Genomic DNA, 24,341 nt, shown 5'->3' on the forward strand with positions numbered 1-24,341 from the left:
TTCGCACTGGAGCTCTTTTGGAGTAGATTTCAAGTGTTGTTTCCTATTAAAGTAAGACAAGCAGGTATTAATTCAACCGTTTAACGTTTTACTATAACAACGTTGAGTTTACAATATCTTTTCACAAATCGTACAATCTAAACCATGTCCTTCTTTGTTTGCTCTTTATATGGGAAGACTTTTACGTTCTGCTATTTAGCATCCAAATTGCTACTTCATATCTTAATACCTCGGTTCGAAAAAATTCTTGTGATTCCTCTGAAAAAAGTATCAATTCGAGAAATTGGATACAAATTCTCTAGCAATTGAGTCATCGAATAAACGAGACCAGGGAATCAAATATTGGGGAGAATGAAATTCGCGCTGTCTTTTATTTTTGAAATCTCGTTCGATTTAAGCTAACGAAAGTTTTGATTTTTTTGCTGGATAGAATTGATTTTCTGCTAAACATTGTTTAATCACATTTCTTCCGCGAACTGTAACCAGACTTATAAGGCAGTTTGTTACGGATCAATGTTTGCTAACTAATTTTCAAATTCTTTGGGTATTGTACAAGCTTAAACAAGGGCTCTCCAAACTTTCCAGCTAAACAAATTTAAATTTTACTCAAGAATTTGTTCACATAAGACTGTTTCGTTCAATTAGGGACATGAGGGTCAGAGACAAAACTAGAGATACACCAAGTTCGATTTCACAAAAAAAGTTCTTTCAATTTTGGAACCATAAAGGCTAAAATGACGAGTTCTTTTTGGACATTGGTTCAACCGTTTCAGCTTTTCGGTATCTTTTTGTCGCAGTATTTCGGTAATAAAACCGTTTTCGTAAAGGTGATAAAATAAATGCTCTCTGAAACATCTAAGAAGAATCAAACTTCAAACTTCTGAGAGGCGTTTGAATGAACACGAGAGAAGGTCTACTTCCTTATACTAAAAGAGTAAAACGGAATAAAAACCTTAAAAAATCATTATGCAAATTAAATCTTTCAGTTTTGATTTTTCGACATTTTTTTTGTAAAAGTATCTGTTTTGGTTATCAACGGAATATTTAGCTGTTATAATTGAGAGCGCTGCATTATCCAGGCTAATTTTGGTCTCAATGGTTTTTGACAATAAAAAAATTACGATTCCATTGCAGCAATGTCCTTTATAGAAACTAATTTTGCATTTGTTTTTCTGTTTATTACACCCCAGAAAATTTTCCAATCGAGATTCAGCTACTGCGTACTCACGTTTTTGAGTCGATATGAGTCCCCATTATCACATATTATGTTTTCAGAGAGAATTTCATGGTTTCTAAGCCTTCGACATAGTGTGTTCTTGTGTTTTGCCAGCATTTGTTCTCCTTCTTGCAGACTCATGACTGAATATCAAAAAGATCCAGTTGGCTTCCATAAGTAGTAAAATTGAACCTATATGCCTTCAGTTGGCATCTAACGTATTTGAATATATTTGTTTTCAAGAAATCTGAATATTTTTGAATTTTGCCACCTACTTCGAAATTCTGTCGACCTGTTGCTGATTCTCATTAAACACCAATCCCATCTTCTTTTCAGTGAGTGAAAATAAGGACTTTCTAGGGGTTATTCTTCACTCTTTTAAATTATTGGCTTCATTGCTTTGAAACTACGCGTTCTAGATTTTTTTGTCGACTTTTGAAAGTTGTTTTTGTGTCCTTCTCCGAATATGTTTTGATAACCGGTCACATTAAGTTGGAGAGAAAACGCATGTATACAAGTCTATATTCAGTTAGTGAATAGTGTATGATCTTCAGAGCTTCGAAATCATCTTCTTGCAAAATCTAATTGCAATTTTTGTTTTGCCTGTACTTGTCTTTCTCTTGGCAGTGCTGTCACACATTCTGCATAATAGCACGTCTCAGTGGCTTCTTCTGGAGACATAAACAGTCGTATTACATGATTACAGTTGATTGCTAATGGAAATAATGACTTGGAAATTTTTGTGTTTCTTTTTGAAAACTTGCATCTTAGTCTTATTAATCACATTTTGGATCCACTTTTGGCAGAGCAAACATTTGTTTTTATGTTGCAGCTGCTGGTCTAATGGCTATGACAATTCGGTTTCAGATTTTTTTCAAATAATTGATACTGATCATTGCTTTTGGTTATTGCATATTCCCCTTGAAACGAGGGCTCATCGGTGTTCAAAGAACCTCATTAAAACACTCATATTCTGTTCAGTTGATATCTTCGTGTTTTGAATGCTTTAAAATTGTGTCTCTGTAATATTGTTTGTGGAACTTGAATTATGTCTTCACTCGTCGTTGATTTGTTATCTTAAGACTTAGTCTTCATTAATTTGAGATAAAATTGGCCTCCCATGAAGTTCAAAGTTTTCATCTGATTTACTTTAGTAGGAAATTTAAGTTTTTTTTTAATATTTGAAACTTTTTTAATAAAATCTTTAATTTTTTGAATTGAGGCGATTTTTAAATTTTTCGCATAGTCGTTAGTGCAAACACAGTTTACGTGTTCGCTCTAGAGAAAGAACTTTACGCTATAAAGAGTTTTTCTTCTTTTTTTAGTGGTTTTGTGACTCAGTAATTTTAAGTTTTCATAAATCTTTTGTGATTTGTTTAATTAATATTGTTTTTTTAAAATATATTTCACCTATTTTTTCGATTCTTATTGTTGGTTATCGCGTCAGACTACAATATTTCAGACGGTTTCCATTAGCTTTAATGATGAGAGCTATTAATCATATAAAAAGGCTTTAATGAATAGCACAAGGTTTCAATGACTTCGAAACAAAATTCTCCCAAAAATTAACTGAATACTTGATTTTGAGGTGTATCTTTACTTTCTGTTGTATTCTTATGAGAAATGCTGGATAACGAGAGATCTCGATACCAGAGCTTAAATTGTTTACAATAATTTTAACGTATTTTCAAATTTTTCTCTTTTCTTTTTCTGTCTAATTGTTGCCTAGTCTCAGTAAGGTCCGTTAGGGACATACAATTTTTTCTGCTGACGCCAATTAAAGGTGAATTGATATTTGAATCGATACCATTTAGGCTTTGGCCTGGTATTATCTGTTGCCAATTCGACATTTTTATTAAGCGTTTGAGAACAATAGACATAGATTTTTGGTCTCAATTAAATTACTTTTGTTGTCTATCTTGTCTCTTTTTTCATCAATGACGGTTATCGCTCTTTCTGTCAGCAGTCTTTATTCAATTCATTTTCTCGCTAACGAATGCTCCCTACGGCGCCGATGGAGTTACATAGGGCTCTATCTAGTATTTGTAGTTGGCAGCTGAAGGTTGACTTCTCATCTTTTTAATCGTGTTCTTCTTGACTTATTACAACGTCTTATTAGGGAGAGGTCACATCTTTGAGGTGAAGTACATGTTGATTTTTTAGTTTAGGTTTTATCTGATGTTTTGAGTTAGACGGAAATTGCTGTTTTTTTGTCTCATAGTTTTATTAATAGCAGGTATCATTGGCTCCCAAAGCGGCAGTAATTAATTCATTCATCGGTTTACACTTAGGACGAATTACTCATCAACCAATTATTTTCGAAAAATTGTGCATTTTTAAAAGTTTTGTTTCTCTTTCTCATTTGGTAGACAAATAAGTAAAAAGAGCACATAACCGAGCCTCATTTAGTTATTCAAATTGTTTCTGCAATGCAGTAAGACTTAATTTTCTCAGAAACTCATGATTTAAATTCATACAGCAAATTCTTGTAATATTTTGCACCACAGTATAATAATCCAGAAACGATTAGTACTTTGAAGGGTTATCAGATATTTTTTCTGTCAACTGTTTACGCAGTCAGAATAAACTGAAATTTTTATCCAATGTTGAAAAGGTTGATGATGCAAAATCTTTCTATTGCAAGGCATATATGCCCAAATTGACAATTCTTTGAGTTTCAATAGATCTTTTTGTAATTTGAAAACATCATTTCGGAGCAGCTTTCGTATAATGATCAATTTCGGTCCTCGGAAATTTCGATTTTTCCATCGGCTTACTGAAACACAAAAAAACAGCAATTTGATGCATTGCATGCTGTCGGATACGAGTGACGCCAGCCTCATTCCTTGCACATACCTGCCCTCTAATTTGTCATTTGTGCGAAAAAGTTTTGCAGGGTGTATTTATGAAGCTTTAGCACGATTTTCATTCTTCAAATTTTCGAGAATTTGCAGCACGGGAATTTTGAGCTGATGCCACTTGGTAGTTGATTCAGGTCTTGTTGAATTTTGTCAACTTGTGTTATTTCCTTTTTTATGATCTCTTGCTGCATAATTGCGTGGACATTGTTCACAACTTATTTTTCGGATAATTTTTGTTTTCTGTTTGACAAAGGAGTGATTTCTTTGATTCCCAGAACCCGTTTGTGTTATTGCTTTACAGCTATAGTTTCAGTTGGATTGGACGAAAGATGATACGTAACCTGACATCCACCATGCCTACTTGTTTTGTTCGCTTCAGCTATTGACTCTCGACCAGTAACATTAAAACAAAATGGCAGACTATGTTAAATTAATGAACATGCTCTATGTTATAACACATTTTCCCTTTAATCAAGTAAGAAATTAATGACCCAACAATGATGAAATTTGAGGAAAACTGGATCTTTTCCGTTTGTGCCCCCCCCCCCCCCCCCCCCAGCTTAGTGGGTACATTGTTTACACCTCCCATCATCAAGGGCAATATTTTTACATAATGATGTACTATCTAAAGGCACGTGCTCTGCAACTGGGGGTGCATAACACACGGGGGGGGGGGGGGGGGGGCAAACGGAAAAGATCCGAAAAACTTTTTAGATTAATATTCCAACAAATCAATATTTCAAACAAACAAAAACCAAATTGGCCGTGTTTATTTCCAGTGTTTCACGAAGTCGAGGAAAGAAAGCACTCCCTTTTAAGTGTTTTTTTTTTCAATTCAAAACCATCAAAGGTGAAGTTAATTTACAAAGAGAAAAAACAAACAAATAAGATAATACTAAGTAGAGAGCATTACATTAAAATGTAAAACGGTTACGCACAAACCATGAGGGGGTGATTTGAAAAAATATATATATACCATAGCTCCAAGTTTTATTTTTTTTTCGAAATAAGTCAATGATTACATGTTTCTACACCGGTTGGCTGTATCAAAATATTTCAGGCAATAATGGAACGGAAAATAATGTTATCAACAAAAAAATCTCCAGCAGTTTTAGCACGTTTGGGCCAAGGCAAATTGGGTATTATTGGGATAAAATGTCCAAGTATTGATTTATAAATTTAGAGGATCAAGGATAAAGAAGTAAGCTGCAGAAGGGTTCTGCTCTGCTCTTCTTGACTAAGTATTCGCCCCTATAACTATGGTATTCACAAAATCATTTTTCCTCCAAAATGAAAATTAATGTACCCTAGGCAGGTACGCCCCCCCCCCCCCCCCCCTATCACCTGGAGGAATTGTTGCCAAAGAACGTGCCCTTAACAGAACATATCAGAGCAGACAAGAGGTCATGAAATTTTCTTAAGCGAATGGCGGCTGTCTGTGCAATAATGTTGAAGCAATAGAGAGCTTGAGAATAGTTGAACGTTCTCGGCCATGACAAATAAGCATAACGAGATAAATTGAATAAATGGACATCATTTTATTTCAACATCGTCCAATTTCTGATTAAAGCATTGGGTAGTGCTTTCAAATCAATCGTTGTCTCAGAAAACTTCTAAATCATTTCAGTGACATGAAATAATCGAAATAAATATGGGGGACTTAAACAAAGCACTGGTTTAAACGATTATACTACCCGTCGTTGAAAAACATCTACTTATCAGAACTATAAATTTTTACAACAATTTTTTAGCTCAATTGCATTAGATTTCTACGGGGAATTCAGCGCCCACTTCTACCCATTGCGGAATCTGCGATTTATTTCATCTGATTTTTAGCTGCGTTTGCAAAGTTAGCCGAAGCCCACTTTTGAGGAGGCACGGGCGAGGAAGACTTGTTGTTGTTATTATTGTTGTTGTTTACCGGAGAGTTGTTATCCCTTCCATATTTGTTTGAGCTCTGGTAACTGTTTCTGTTTGAATGGCTCCCCCGCTTGCTGGAAAAGTTCGCGTTTTTCCTCGTTAGCGTCGGGAAGTCAATGTCACTGTCAAGAAACGGGGGTGCAGTTGGATTTCCCGAAGTTAGAGCCTCGTTGTAGTAGTTTGGGTTCGCGTAGTCATTCGGAGTGGTGGCTGGGTTGTCGTTCGTGGGTCCGTAGAACATTCTCGCGTCTAGGATGATCAATATTTTTGACTTAGTTCAAAAATATTAGCATGATAAGCTAAAAGAGATAAGTGGTGTTAGTAATAAAGCTATAGCTCAATCCCAGTTAAACGAGGCAGCATTAGTTACCCATCCCATCTAGTAATTAAGATGTGGTTTCGTGCACAGAATAAGTACCCTCTAATCATATCAAAACATGCCATATATGGAAAAACATTCACAAGCAATCTAGTTGAAAGTAACACTCTACGAGAAATCCCGCTGTGCGTTTATACACGAAAATGTTGGTCGACTTATGAAAAAAATCTACAAATATAACAAGATACTTAACCAACTAGTTTAAATTGAAGATTAAATAGTTGATAGTCAAGATTCAAAAAAGTTTACAGTCAAGTACGAAATTTCTTCGAATGCCAATGATTCCGAAATAGGCTAGCGGCGAAGTACTACAAAATGGTGCGAAAATTAAAAACTGTCATATTTTTAAATTTAACTTTATATTTTTGCTGGTTATTTATGATCCCAAAAACATCCTTTTGCAAATCTAAGTGTCAAAAGAAATCTAATTGAAAAGAAAGTCTGAAACATGCAAATTGAGACACACTTAGGTTCTATCTTCATCCTTTCTATCAACACCCTAATTATTTTTTAAAACGTAAAACATTGTTGTCTATAAGAACTCGTTAAGATTTTTTAAGGATTTATCTTTTATTGCCGAAAGATTTTTGCTGAAAAAATTCTTGTTTCAAAAAGATACCGTGCAGTGTAATAGCTAGATTTAAGAAAAGCTCCAATTAATTTCTTTGTTAATTCTGTCAACAGATTTCACTGGTATATTTTGAAAACAGTTCGACTGAAAACAATTACAAAAATTATACAAACTAATGGTCCCAGAACTGTTCATTCAAGAACACCATGATTTCAAAAAATTCTGATCTTTAACAGCAGTACAATCTGATTTTTATTGTTCTGACTTTAGTGGGGGAAGAACTAAATACTCAACTGGTTTTTTTGTTCAGTCAATTTTCACCGTACAATTTTCACCGACATTCATCGTAGTCTGTGGTAGAAAACTTATCCAGCGTAAAATTTCAAATTAATTTTAAATTAACTTTTTCCGAGGAGTTACGGAGGTTCAAAGAATTGTGAACGTTAGGGTAACTTCGGTTGCTTTGTTGACAATTTTTGCTCACATTTAGATAAATTTTTTCTAAAATATGAAAAAATTGTAAACGATGGCCTAAATGGCTTTACGTTTAAAGATTGAAGATAATTGATGAAATGTTTTAACCAACTGTTTTGACATAACTTTCATTTATGTTTTTAAAAATTCAACTTTTTTAAGGAAAAATGGTATCAAATATGCCTATTTGGCCAGTGGTGCAAACTGTCCAGTTTGACCAGTGGTGCAGACATAAAAACTGCTGACACAATCTTCCTTTACTCAGACAGGGGCTAGGAAGTACATTTTTTGAAAATAACATTTTTGCGGTTTTATGTTAATTTAAATCGATATTCATAGACAACGCATAGTTTATTTCTGATATTAAGATTTTTAATTTCCAAAAAACGCAATGTTGAAAAATTATGCAATATTATAGAAACGTTGCGTTTTTTGACAAAAAAAAGCTTATGACAAAAGCTCCATGGTTTTTATGGCTCCGAGTAAATGTTTTTTTCTGCCTTGTTTGTTTTTATATTTTAGTTACAGGCCAGATTGATTTCCAATCCCAGCTCAATAAATTACAGGTCAAATTTACGTGAAAACGAAGGCCAATGATCATACCTGAAAATTTTAGCATAAAGCATATGGTTTTTTGGCTTCAACACAGTTTGCATGAAATTTTTCATTAAATTTCGATTTCTTTCTGTATTTAATGTCACTGTGTAGTCTTTTGACTTAGTCGCACTAATGACATGCACAATTGGCTTCCTAGGCAGTTACCGATCAAACTATTTACCGGTTTTCAGTGGAGAGCTTACGGTTGTAATGTCTTACCGTTTTAGAAAAATTATTTCCACAATGTTTTTTCTGAGATTTGCCTCTTCTAATCTTATTTCTCCGTCTTTTTAGCGTAGTCTCACTAAAGAGAGAGGTCGCATTCGTTTTCAATTGAATAGAAATGAAGTCTTAAACGTACGTATATTTTTTGTATATTTTTCAACTCTACGTAGTTTTCGTTTTTTTTTTAAATTTTTTGACATTTTTTTTTATAATTTTGAGATCCCTTTCTGCTGTCCGATTATCACAAGCCGCATATCACTTTATTGGCGTTGAAAGGAGTCGCAATTGATCAAATTCGATCTTTTGTGAACAGATTTTGATCTTATAGGCTTCGACACCGTTTCCTCGCAAAACTAAACAATATTTTGATTTTTGCGTCTTTCTGCAGTCGCATCAGATTCTATAAAATGACAGGTCTCAATGGTTTTGTATGACGGTATAATGAAGCCATTGAAAGATAGCTAATTGCTTTCATGACTTTGAATTTATTTGTTTCTAAAAAGTGCAAGCGTATTTTCAAACTGCCCTTTTTGTTTTCCGTCTACTAGTTAAATAATGTCAACTATGACAGATTTCACGTCCTTTCTGGTGAAATTCAAGTCAATGGGTGGTTCACTTTTTTTTTATCGGATGCTACTTTTGTTCGTATGTAATATGCTTGTGGTTTTTACTTTATTTTGTTGTTGTCTTGTCTCTTACGCTCCTTAATGGCAGTTATCATCGGCCGTCTAATGAGTTTTTGTGTCAATTGTATATTGGTTAGAGCTAAAGCGATTTTTAAATGGATAAACCAATTACTTCCGAACAAAAAGTGATTTTTCAGGAAGTAATACAAAAAGTCATAGTTTTTAAAAAAAATTTTTCTATCTCTTCCCCATTTTGTGGAGAATTAAGTCCAAAACCTGGTTGAGCGGGGTCGCAACATTATGTGCAAACGCACATTACCAAACCTACTTGTATTTCATATAGATCCTAATCAGATAAGATAATGATTTCAACAATAAGAGACTTTTTAAGCCTTTCGCCAATATTACATATGTTTGGCAAAAAAGCTCTAAATTTTCTAGCCAACCGACACTTCATCTCTGATTCAGGGTACCGAATTTAGTGAATAGATTTTTAAAAATTAATTCTTTAATTTTTCGCCTATCAAAGATTATAGCAGGCAGATTGACGGAAAACAGCCGCGATAGACGCTTGTGCCCTTCTACGACTGGACACAATTAAAGAAATAAGATAGACAGATCGACCACCACTCCTTTAATAGACCACTAGACTCTTTGGGTTAGATTTGGACTGTTATTTTTATGAGACACATAAGTTCTATAATGAAAAACCTTCAAAGAGCTTTTTCAAATTAAATATTCGAAATCAAAAGCTCAAGACTCTAATACTCAAGATTTAGGGCAAATACGTTTGGCACTACTTAGATGCACAATTTAATTAGTAAATGTTCAAAAAATTTAAAATTCATTGAGTTCAAAAGCCATTTTTTTAGTGAGGTAGTGAGGCAAGTCACACAACTGACCTAAAAGCAGAAAAGTCCAGCAAAAAATTTTTACCGCAAAGCAAAGTTACTGAAGTTGAAAAAGTCAATTCCAAGAAATCATCGATGGAGACGAATTGAAAAAACATAGCGAGACAAGTCCTGAATTACAATTCAAAGAATTGATTTAGCTTTAACTTCATAAAAATAAGCCGTGTTACCTGTCCAATGTGAACAATTGGTTTGAGCTTAAGCAAATTTACCACAAGAACAAAACAAGCAAGACTAAAAAATCAGATATCGTTTTTAAAAACAACTTCTAAGAACTCATACCACTAATAAAATTCCCTCGTTTCTCACTATCAATTGATGAAACCTGTAATATAATAAAGCCCCCAAGCAATAAAATCAATAAATACTTGCGAAACTCAAAACTCAAAAAATAACAAATAGTTTTTTTTAAAAAATAGGAGCGTTAAGGCAGAGAAAGCAATAGCTATGCGTTTAAAAAAATTTAAACGAAAAGGAACAATTTTTCAGAAACCAATGAACACGGTCAATAATGAGACAAAGATATAGGATAAAAAGTTAACAAAACTCACAAAACTCAAAAAATTCTACAAAATTTGAAAACAATTGATTTCAAAGATATAAAAGGCATCAACTTAGAACTTCAACAAATTAATCAACTAAAATAACCCATATAAGCTACCTATGAGGCCTGTTATTAATACGAATAAACGATAAGACAAAAAAATTACAAAAGTACAAAAAAATCAAAAATTATCTCTTTTGAGAAAAAGTAGTGTCAAAGTCATGAAAACTAATAGGCTATTAACTCGGATCAAAGGTTCTTTTGCGCCTCATTATCAACCAATGAGACCCATCATTGATGATACTAAGTATTAAAACAGATATAATTTTTGAAAGAGGGCAAGATAAAGTATTCTTTAATGTTTTTTGACAAAAAAGTGTTTAGGTCATAAAAAGTTTTAGCTACCCATTGATGAGTTCCAGCAAATTCAACTAGGCGCAATTTGAACACCTATTTATCATACTAAAAGCACTCAAGGAAAACAAATTCTGAAAACAGAAGTGAAATTGGCGCACGTGAATAAACTCGCTCTCAAAAACCGAAAATCACGTCTTAAACCTACTCTAATTTTCGCTCCCTTTAGTACCAAACTCTGACTAAAATCATCACTCTAATTTGACTTCTCACTGACGTGAAATTGCCGAAAAAAGCGTGGACAGATCATAAAAAGAAGAGAGCACGCCTATACAATCCAAAACCTTTGGATTGTAAAAACCACCATGTCCTCAATAATAGCCGCTGTCGCATCGCGGCTATTGATCAATTTTAAGAAAAAGCACAAATTAAAATGGCCGGCAGATTGATAGCCGCGATAGACGTCGTGACCTTCCATGAATTGAAACAACTAAAGAAATAAGATTGACAGATCGACCACCAGCTTCTTAATAGACCACTAGACGTTTTCGGTTAGATTCGGACTGTCATTTTTTTAAGAGACAATTTGCTCTACAAGGAAAAAACCCCAATGGAGCTTTTTCAAAATTAATATTCGGTATTAAAATTCAAGGACTCTATTACTCAGGAATTAGGGCATATAAGTTTGGCACTACTTAGATGAACACTATTGACATTTAATTTGTAAATGTTCATAAAATTTAAAGTTCCATAAGTGAGTTCAAAAGCCATTTTTTGAGTGAGGTAATTCACAGTCAATTCCAAGAAGTCAGGGTCAGACGAAACAAAAATCTGGTAGACGAAGTCAAAAAAAATTAGGACCGCAATAATAGCCGTATGAAATTGCTGCCGCGGCTATTAATCAACAACAATTTAAAAATATTGTTTCAAAAAGTTGAAGCAAGAATGTATGCTGTTTTTTTTTCATAATCGCAATTAAAAAATAAAGGGTCAACGTACGTTTGTGAACCAAAATCAAGCTGTTTACTCTTGTGAACACCTGGCACATCTGAAGCTTAGCTGCTTCGTATTTCTTTTGCAATAAATGTGTCCTTATTTTTGCACCCTATAGTATAAAGAAAAGATCGAATTGTTTGTTGTTTGTCAGTTTTATTTTTTGCAAGCAGTCTCAAGGGCCCGTTCTTAATTGACTATTTCTTTCCATATTATTTTATACTTTTCCGTTTCAAAAAAAACAACTGCAGCAAAAATAGATAGCTTTAACATGGGTTTTTGCCAAAGTAGAACAAACATGTAATCAGAAGTTGTTAGAATAGCAAGCGATGAATAGCACAAAATAACTATCGGTAATCTGAGAAACAAAAAAGCCAAAATACAGGCTTAAATAATTCCCTCACCATAAGACGATCCCAAATTGATAGCATTATCTCCAGACCAAGCAGGGTAAGGTACACTCGAGGGCCTTGAGGTATCATAACCCCCTCCCCCACCTCCACCCGCACCCCCTTGATTTCCTTCAAACTGCATGTAAAATTGGGGGTAGATTGAAGGGTCGACACTTGACCCCGGCTGATGATTAGCTCCAGACTGTTGCTGTTGTTGATGTTGTGCCAGTTGGTGGGCTAGCTCTGCTGGGTTCAGGAACTGCTCTGGTTGATGATTGGGAAAGTTCCGACTGGCCGAGTCTCTTGGTGCGTCTGGATTGGACCCGGGGAGCAACTGCTGCGCTTGTATCCATTGCTGCTCGGTGACATAGCTGAAGAATTAAGCAACATCTATTAAGTTCCAGGCTACTGCCACCCAATTGCCTGCGACCTAGTTACGCTCTCAACTTAAATAAGCTTAAATTTTGTGTGTACTGACCTCCATCATACGTTTTGGCATAAAATATAAGTTGAGCGGAACTCTTTGCTTTACAGTCATGAAAATTTTCTTTTCACAAACTGTAGGGACAAAAAATAATGCATAATCTGCGTGTCCCACAAATTTCCAGCTTAGGTCGAAGAAATGGTCTGAACTATCTGACCAGCAGAATTTAATATTAAAATCATTTCCGTTGCACGTGGCAAGTAAACTATTAAGGTCACTTGTGGAGAAAAATCAAATGTTCATCATCTGGTTGCATCTGTTCGTTGCATCTCTCATTAGGTCGGAATATTGTTCATGTTTGCTTATGTTTTAAACCATCTGACTTTTCAGCAAAAAAGGAAAGCAAAGATTTTGGCTGCTTATTCTCTGCAAGATTCAACCAGATGTTCATAGAATTTTTAATTGAAAGGTTGGGGCTCAAAAATAATTCAGACATCAGTTTTGAAGATTTTAAGGGCGGTATAGTTTGATTATTTTATCTACAGCACTGCTTTTTACTAAACTTCGATCGAACACAAAGTCATTACGGTAAATTTCTCCTAAGAATAATTAAAAGCGAATGAAATGAAGTGAAGACGAAGTTTTCAGGAACTACAAATCTGAAATAAAACGAGTAAAGGATAAACCTGCAAAAACAAAACGACAAAACATCTCTCTACCCCCTCCAATCTAAATTATAGCAACTGGTTTAATGAAATAAATTCAAATAAAGAGACTGATTTTCAAGTAGTTTAAACATTGAACAGAATAAACAAAAGACAGACTTAGAAGCAAAGATTTTAGCCCCCCCCCCCCCAAAAAAAAAAACAATCTTCACAAACAATTCATGCACTTCTCAGCTTACAAACAAGATCCAACTCAAAACTGATTTTGTCTTTATTACCACTCGAGGAGGAGTATTGGTTTTCTATTGGTTTTTCTTATAATTAAAGGAATTTGAATTGTACAGGGGCGCTGTTTTTTTACAATTCGAAGAAAATGAATTGAATTGAATTTTATTAAGATCGGTTCGCACATTTTTATGATTTTTGAAGTCAAATTGAAGTGATGATTGTGGTCACCCCGAAACAGGAAGTGGAACGAAAAAGCAACTCGTTTTGCAGGGTGAATTTTTTTCATTCCAATTTCAAGGTAGAGTTATAAAGAAGTTTTTGAACAAAAATTTCTTTTCTCGATGGTGATTTTTTGACATATGGCAATTTGAATTCAATTTTCGCTTTTTTTAAAATTTTTATCGGATTTTCCCTAAATGGTTTTCCCAATCTAATTATATCGCCTTCTAGGTCTAGTTTATTTTTGTTTGGTGAATAAAATTGGACAAAATCTTTGAATTTTGTCAGGACTTGTCCTATGTTTTTTTAAACTCTTTTCACACTCTTTCAAGACTTTTGAAGTCCAATTGAAGTGATTATTTTGGTCACACTGAAACCGGAAGCTGCGCGAAAAAGCAAGTAGTTTTGCGGCGTGAATTTTCTTGCTTTGATTTTAAAGTAGAGTGAGAACACGGTAATTGAAGAAAAAGAAGCTTCCTCGATAGTGGTTTTTTGTTTAGTCGATAAAAATTCTTTGAATTGTATCAGGACTATGTTTTAAAATTCGATTTACCTTTTGATCACGTTTTTCGTTTCGCAAAAGTCACGATTTTCAAGTTTCACTAACCTCACTCACTATTTCAACTGAATGGATTTTAAAATAAAAAAAATGCTTTTACACGTTAAATTACGCAATATAGTTGGTATGGTCAATGTCAAAAGAGCAAAACCAAAAGAAACAGGATAAATCAATAAAGCCGGGTCATTAAGTTTTTCAAAGTTTTTAGATACATTTTTTTTCGAAACATTTTTCCATGGTAATCCATCAATACTCCATTCTAGGTCCAATTTACTTGTTTAGTCAATAAAAACTGTGTTAAATTCTGTCAGGACTTGCCCTTCTTTTTTCTACTTTACAATTTGACATAAAAGCAAAAGTCCGAAAGCTGTCAAGGATGTGAGCAGATTTTTGCTAAGAAAGAGAAGTTTTTGATCAAGCGATTTTCAACTTCAAAGTTTTTTTGACGAAATGGAGTATTTAGATAACCGTTTTTTTTTTTGTAGAAATGGCCGTTTTATTGCTTGTAACTTGGTGTTTTATAGAACAGATTTTCAATTGATGCTCTTTTAATATATATCAACTGTGAAATCAACACCACAGTGTTTCTGAGAGTCTAACAATCCGTTTTAAAATTAAAAGGGGCACAGATTTCACAATCTTTTAGTTAACTTTGGCATTTTTCATTGATTTCAATTTGGAGTTCTAAGAGGACATAAAAAAGCAATCCATGTGGAAACACACTTTTGATGTTTCGTGCATTGGAAACATTTTTCAAACGTGGGACAATTTTCTGCAAAATTTTACAAATGATAATCTGATGTTCCACGTTTTTCTTCAAATTTTCTCTTATTTTTATTTGGGTTTTATTTACTATAAATTTTTTTCTCTGAACATTTAACAAAATTTCTGCAAACTAATTTATTGTTTCAAATCTTTGACCTCAGTTTTCACTTCTTCTATACGTAAAGGAGGATAGCTATGAATTATTTCTAATCATGGAAAGCTAAACAATGAAAATTAGCTTTTCTAAATGTTTTTCAAATTGTTTTTTAACCTTCAAAAATCAAGAACCTTCCTTTTTGTTTCTAAAATTTTCCAATGTGTCCATATTCTTGTGTCTAAAATCCAGCATATATCATTCTAGCATTCTTCTAAGGCCTATAGTTTTACGTAACCTGGCTTTATCAGTTGTTAAAAATGTATTAGTCTAGTCTGTTTCTTAGCTTTTTGCTATTTATTTTGGAATTTGTTTCATTTAATATATTGCAGCACTGAGATTTGGCTGGAATTGCATTTAAAAATTTTGACTGATTATTACTTCCTGGAAAAATTATGTGGCCTCACTTTCAGTGTTAAACCACTTTTTGCCTTTGTATTATTCAATTTATTTGGTCTTTTTCTTGATTAATTTGAAAAATTTTGAACTCATTTTGTCACGTTAATTTCAACAGAATAGGAATAATATCTACTTGATTTCAATGATACTAATGTGTCTTTTGGCGCGCAGAAATGATTGTGGAGGTCTAGTTTTTGAAGACTAGTAATATATACCTTAATTCATGACAATATTTAGCCCTGACCGTTTTTGAGCGTATCAATATTTGCCTACCTTAAGAGTTTTGGCCTTTGTACGTTACACTAAATGTTTTTAAGGAAATGTTGCGGTATCAAGATTTCAGTGAGTTTTTTAGTCAAAATTTTGTCTTTTATTTTAAATCTATGCTGGGTTTTGTATCGTTACTGAATGATGCGGTTTTATTTCAAATTGTACCAATGATGTCAATTCGCAAATCTTTCTCGTTATCACAGCGTTGTAAATTTTGCCCAATTTTTTTTTTATTCAAATCTTTTGAGATGCGTGACTTTTTTCAGACAAAAAGTATCGGTTTCGTCTGCAAGTACAGTTTTTTGTGAAGTTCTCACGCTTCAAGTCAATTACAGAATTCTTCCGGCTATGTCTTATTCCTGACAGGTTTTTAAAATTCGGACAGGTTCATAGATGATTGCGATTTGATTACAAACAATCGTTTCTACATGAAATATCAGCAAATGCATAATTTACAATGCATAATCTCAATGCATATGAAAACACTATTAATGTCCTCCGGTACAGCCATATGCAAATCTTCAGAGTAAAACTAACCAGTACAGACTTAAGCAAATCTAACTTCCTAAAGAGTAAGACTAACATCTCAATTGCCTATGGAATAGAGATTATTTCCAAAGCGAATACCAATTGTAAAAGTTTTACAAAAAATGGCAACGAAGAAGTCGAGAAAATTGAAGGCAAAATTAATAATCTTCCATTCTAACACCTTGGCTTGCAACACAAATTGAACAAGAACAGAACCTTCATATGGGAGGTTTTGATGCACAAAGTAAAGTTTATGTTAAATTCTGTCCTCCCTTAATAATGTGGAGTCATTGCTGCCCAATACTGGCAATCCTTTGTTCTTTTTCCTTTTTACTGCAACACCACTTTCTAAAGCTGCAGTTGGATTACCAGATAGCCAATGCCTTAAAAAACTATATTTACAATAAGCTTCAAAAGCAGTTGCCGAATACCAAAAATTTATTCGAGTGAGCATTTTGACAATTAGTTTAAGCTCCCTGGGAGCAGGGTACAGCAATTACTGCAATCAAAGTAACCACAACAAAAAAATCTTTTCATCTTAGAGGAAAAATTAAAAAAGATAGAACAATATCTTCATTGTCATTCAAGGAACTAAGAGCACTGAATAATTCGGTTACATGACAATTTGACCAATTCCATTTTACCGAATGCCAGCTTACCCAATGCTCTTTGATCTTTTCGTTCAATTATCCGATTACAAATTAGCGGTCACTATTACAAGGATGTCTGAAAATTCTTATGTGGACAATAAAAACGCATATTCGGTTGTGACAGTTTCATATCAAGTCCCAAGGGCCATTTAATTAGAAAGCCATTGATAATCCCACGTTCAGTTGTGATAGCTTCATATCCCACTGGCTAAATAATTAGTCCCGCGGGCCATTTAATAATATACTCGGCTAAATAGTCGTTCTGATATTTTTCTGGTATTAACAATTGTGTAAAGTAAAGTTGGCATTGGGTAAAATGGCAGGTTGGGTAAGATGGCATTGTGTAAAATAATGAATATTACCACACGGTTGTTATCGCCACCGAGAAGTTATCAAACTCCGAGGCGAAGCCGAGGTGTTATGAAAACTTCGCGGGCGATAACAACCGTGTGGTAATTTTTTAATCAACACCTGTTGCGATCATTTCAAAAATGAACAGTTTTATTGGTTTTTCTTTTCATTTTTCGAGGACAATTACATTTTCAGAGGTAAGTGATAATTCATCGGATCTGTTCTTCCTTTTGTCCTCATGTGCCCCCTCCCCCCACACACACACACTTACACACAAACACATGCACACACACACACACTCGCACTCACATGCACGCATACAAGTACACACGCGCCCACACACACCCGGACACACACTGAAACACATGCACATAGACACACACACACACACTTACGAACACGCACACACATGCACAAACACACACACACGCACAGAAACACCACACACGCGCGCACAAAAGTACACACGCACCCACGCGCGCGCACGCACATACACACACAAACACACACACACACAAACACACGCACAAACACACACACACAGACACACACGCACACACACACACAAACACTTACACATACGCACACAAACACACACTCCCCCTCACAAAAACACGCACACGCACACACATGCATAAACACACACACACACGCACGCACAAACACACACACCACACCAAACACTTACCATACACACCACACCAAACACCACAAACACCATACGCCACACACACTACACACACCACACCCAAATCACACACACACCACCTACACACCACACACACACACATACACACACCACACAAATCGCACACACACACACCGCACACAAATCACACACATATCACACACACACACCACAAACACACCACCCACACCATACACACAACACGTACCACACAACTTTTTTTACCCAGTGTCTTTCCAGTGTCGATCGGGCATTAAGATTTATTACACTGGCAGTTTGTTTAACTATTATTATCGCAACAGGTGTTGATTAATGCATATTACCACACGGTTGTTATCGCCACCGAGAAGTTATCAAACTCTGAGGCGAAGTTATGATAACTTCGCGGGCGATAACAACCGTGTGGTAATTTTTTAATCAACAACTGTTGCAATCATTTCAAAACTGAACACATTTTTATTGGTTTTTCCTTTTCATTTTTTGAGGACAATTACATTTTCAAAGGTAAGTGATAATTCTTCGGATCCGTTCTTCCTTTTGTCCTCATGCGCCCCCTCCCCCCACACACCCACTTACGCACGCACACACACACACAAACACACGCACACAGACACACACGCACTCACAGAAACACACCACACACACGCGCGCAAACGCACGCACTAAAGTACACACGCACCCACGCGCGCGCGCGCACATACACACTTACGCACACACATACACACAAACACGCACAAACACACACACACACAGACACACACGCCCCCTCAAAGAGAACACACACGCACAGGCACACACATGCATAAACACACACACACGCACGCACAAACACACACACCAAACCAAACACTTACCATACACACCACACCACACACCACAAACACCATACGCCACACACACTACACACACCACACCCAAATCACACACACACCACCTACACACCACACACACAAACACACACCACACAAACACAACACACACCACACACACACCACAAACAACCCACCCACACCACCTACACAACACGCAGCACACAACTTTTTTTACACAGTGTCTTTCCAGTGTCGATCGGGCATTAAGATTTATTACACTGGCAGTTTATTTAACTATTATTATCGCAACAGGTGTTGATTAATGCATATTACCACACGGTTGTTATCGCCACCGAGAGGTTATCAAACTCCGAGCCGAAGTTATGATAACTTCGCGGGCGAAAACAACCATGTGGTAATTTTTTTAATCAACACCTGTTGCGACCATTTCAAAATTGAACACATTTTTATTGGTTTTTCCTTTTCATTTTTTGAGGACAATTACATTTTCAAAGGTAAGTGATAATTCTTCGGATCCGTTCTTCCTTTTGTCCTCATGCGCCCCCTCCCCCCACACACACAAGTACACACGCACCCCCACACACACAAACACACACACACACACAGACACACACACACACACAACCACCCCCTCACAAAAACACGCACACGCATGCACACACACAGTCACACACTTGCATAAACACACACACGCACGCACAGAAACACAACACACACACAACACACTCACCACACCACACACATACGCCACACCCAAATCACACACACACACACACCACCTACACACATACACACACACCACACACAAACTCACACACCACACAAACACCACACACACACCGCACACAAACCACATACAAACACACCGCAAACACCCCATCCACGCCACACACAACACGCACCACACAACTTTTTTAACCCAGTGTCTCCAGTGTCGATCGTGCATTAAAATTTATTACACTGGCAGTTTATTTAACTGTTATTATCGCAACAGGTGTTGATTAATGAATATTACCACACGGTTGTTACCGCAACCGAGAAGTTATCAAACTCTGAGGCGAAGTTATAATAACTTCGCGGGCGAAAACAACCATGTGGTAATTTTTTGAATCAACACCTGTTGCGATCATTTCAAAACTGAACACATTTTTATTGGTTTTTCCTTTTCATTTTTTGAGGACAATTACATTTTCAAAGGTAAGTGATAATTCTTCGGATCCGTTCTTCCTTTTGTCCTCATGCGCCCCCTCCCCCCACACGCACACAAGTACACAAGCACCCCCACACACACAAACACACACACACACAGACACACACACACACACAACCACCCCCTCACAAAAACACGCACACGCATGCACACACACAGGCACACACTTGCATAAACACACACACGCACGCACAGAAACACAACACACACACAACACACTCACCACACCACACACCACAAACACCACACACATACACCACACCCAAATCACACACACACCACCTACACACATACACACACACAAACTCACACACCACACAAACATCACACACACACACCGCACACAAACCACATACAAACACACCGCAAACACCCCATCCACGCCACACACAACACGCACCACACAACTTTTTTAACCCCGTGTCTCCAGTGTCGATCGTGCATTAAAATTTATTACACTGGCAGTTTATTTAACTGTTATTATCGCAACAGGTGTTGATTAATGAATATTACCACACGGTTGTTATCGCCACCGAGAACTTATCAAACTCCGAGGCGAAGCCGAGGTGTTATGATAACTTCGCGGGCTATAACAACCGTGTGGTAATTTTTTAATCAACACCTGTTGCGATCATTTCAAAACTGAACACATTTTTATTGGTTTTTCCTTTTCATTTTTTGAGGACAATTACATTTTCAAAGTTAAGTGATAATTCTTCGGATCTGTTCTTCCTTTTGTCCTCATGCGCCCCATCCCCCACACACACACACACTTACACACACACACACACACACACACACATGCACTCACACAAACAAACACACGCACACAAACAAACACACACACACTTACCAACACGCACGCACAGAAACACACCACACGCACACGCACGCACAAAAGTACACACGCACCCACACACTTACACACACATATACAGACACAGAAACACACGCACACACACACACCCACACACATGCACACACACACACACACACACTGACGCACACGCAAACAAACTCCCTCACAAAAACACGCACACCCACGCACGCAAGCACACACACTGGCACACACATGCATAAGCACACACACGCACTCACAGAAACACACAACACACACACCACACCACACACTCACAATACACACCACACCACAAACACCATACACCACACACACACTACACCCAAATCACACACACACACAACCTACACACCACACACACATACACCACACAAACACACACACACCACACACAAACTCACACACCACAAACACACAGACACACCGCAAACACCCCACCCACACCACACCAAAATCACACACACACCACCTACACACCACACACAAACTCACATCCAACACAAACACACACACAAACCACACACACATCACACACACCGCAAAAACCCCACCCACACGACACCACACAAACACGCAGCACACAACTTTTCTTACCCAGTGTCTTTCCAGTGTCGATCGGGCATTAAAATTTATTACACTGGCAGTTTATTTAACTGTTAAATTTATTACACAGGTGTTAATTAATGAATATTACCACACGGTTGTTATTGCCACCGAGAAGTTATCAAACTCCGAGGCGAAGCCGAGGTGTTATGATAACTTCGCGGGCAATAACAACCATGTGGTAATTTTTTTAATCAACACCTCTTGCGATCATTTCAAAACTGAACACATTTTTATTGGTTTTTCCTTTTCATTTTTTGAGGACAATTACATTTTCAAAGTTAAGTGATAATTTTTCGGATCTGTTCTTCCTTTTGTCCTCATGCGCCCCCTCATCCCCCCCACACACACAAGTACACACGCACCCCCACACACACAAACACACACACACAGACACACACACACACAACCACCCCCTCACAAAAACACGCACACGCATGCACACACACAGGCACACACTTGCATAAACACACACACGCACGCACAGAAACAAAACACACACACAACACACTCAACACACCACACACCACACACATACGCCACACCCAAATCACACACACACACCACCTACACACATACACACACACACCACACACAAACACACACCACACAAACATCACACACACACACCGCACACAAACCACATACAAACACACCGCAAACACCCCATCCACGCCACACACAACACGCACCACACAACTTTTTTTACACAGTGTCTTTCCAGTGTCGATCGGGCATTAAGATTTATTACACTGGCAGTTTATTTAACTATTATTATCGCAACAGGTGTTGATTAATGCATATTACCACACGGTTGTTATCGCCACCGAGAGGTTATCAAACTCCGAGCCGAAGTTATGATAACTTCGCGGGCGAAAACAACCATGCGGTAATTTTTTAATCAACACCTGTTGCGATCATTTCAAAACTGAACACAGTTTTATTGGTTTTCCTTTTCATTTTTTGAGGACAATTACATTTTCAAAGGTAAGTGATAATTCTTCGGATCCGTTCTTCCTTTTGTCCTCATGCGCCCCTTCCCCCCCACACACACAAGTACCAAGTACACACGCATCCCCACACACACAAACACACACACAGACACACACACACAACCACCCCCTCACAAAAACACGCACACGCATGCACACACACAGGCACACACTTGCATAAACACGCACACGCACGCACAGAAACACAACACACTCACTACACCACACACCACACACATACACTACACCCAAATCACACACACACACCACCTACACACATACACACACACACCACACATAAACTCACACACCACACAAACACCACACACACACCGCACACAAACCACATACAAACACACCGCAAACACCCCATCCACGCCACACACAACACGCACCACACAACTTTTTTAACCCAGTGTCTCCAGTGTCGATCGTGCATTAAAAATTATTACACTGGCAGTTTATTTAACTGTTATTATCGCAACAGGTGTTGATTAATGAATATTACCACACGGTTGTTATCGCCACCGAGAACTTATCAAACTCCGAGGCGAAGCCGAGGTGTTATGATAACTTCGCGGGCGATAACAACCGTGTGGTAATTTTTTAATCAACACCTGTTGCGATCATTTCAAAACTGAACACATTTTTATTGGTTTTTCCTTTTCATTTTTTGAGGACAATTACATTTTCAAAGTTAAGTGATAATTCTTTGGATCTGTTCTTCCTTTTGTCCTCATGCGCCCCATCCCCCACACACACACACACACAATTACACACACACACACATGCACTCACACAAACAAACACACGCACACAAACAAACACACACACACACACTTACGAACACGCACGCACATGCACGAACACACACACGCACGCATAGAAACACACCACACCCACACGCACGCACAAAAGTACACACGCACCCACACACTTACACACACACATACACAGACACACAAACACACGCACACACACACACACATGCACACACACACACACACACTGACACACACACAAACTCCCTCACAAAAACACGCACACCCACGCACGCAAGCACACACACTGGCACACACATGCATAAGCACACACACGCACTCACAGAAACACACAACACACACCACACACTCACCATACACACCACACCAAACACCATACACCACACACACACTACACCCAAATCACACACACACACAACCTACACACCACACACACATACACCACACAAACACACACACACACACACCACACACAAACTCACACACCACATAAACACACACCACACACACAGAGACACACCGCAAACACCCCACCCACACCACACCAAAATCACACACACACCACCTACACACCACACACACACCACACACAAACTCACATCCCACACAAACACACACACAAACCACACACACATCACACACACCCTCACAAAAACACGCACACCCACGCACGCAAGCACACACACTGGCACACACATGCATAAGCACACACACGCACTCACAGAAACACACAACACACACCACACACTCACCATACACACCACACCAAACACCATACACCACACACACACTACACCCAAATCACACACACACACAACCTACACACCACACACACATACACCACACAAACACACACACACCACACACAAACTCACACACCACATAAAAACACACCACACACACAGACACACCGCAAACACCCCACACCAAAATCACACACACACCACCTACACACCACACACACACCACACACAAACTCATATCCCACACAAACACACACACAAACCACACACATATCACACACACCGCAAAAACCCCACCCACACGACACCACACAAACACGCAGCACACAACTTTTCTTACCCAGTGTCTTTCCAGT

General features: G+C 37.3%; 1 protein-coding gene across 3 annotated transcripts in view; it reads right to left on the reverse strand.

Annotated features, from left to right (window-relative positions):
- Positions 1-5,426: 5,426 nt before the first annotated feature.
- Positions 5,427-24,341, reverse strand: part of LOC142341782 (protein Hook homolog 3-like) — an 84,468-nt gene continuing 65,553 nt past the window's right edge. For 2 of the 3 annotated variants that reach the window (XM_075393006.1, XM_075393005.1), the window contains 2 exons: positions 12,076-12,434; positions 5,427-6,246 (listed from right to left, as the gene is read on the reverse strand). In XM_075393006.1, coding sequence (XP_075249121.1) covers positions 5,894-6,246; positions 12,076-12,434 — 712 coding nt within the window. In that variant the 3' untranslated portion in view covers positions 5,427-5,893. Of the gene's footprint in view, positions 6,297-12,075; positions 12,435-24,341 lie in introns of all 3 variants that reach the window. The other variant, XM_075393007.1, reaches the window with a different exon arrangement.

Source organism: Convolutriloba macropyga, chromosome 6 (genome assembly GCF_964194025.1).
Source record: "Convolutriloba macropyga chromosome 6, txConMacr16.3, whole genome shotgun sequence".
Taxonomy (NCBI): domain Eukaryota; kingdom Metazoa; phylum Xenacoelomorpha; order Acoela; family Convolutidae; genus Convolutriloba; species Convolutriloba macropyga.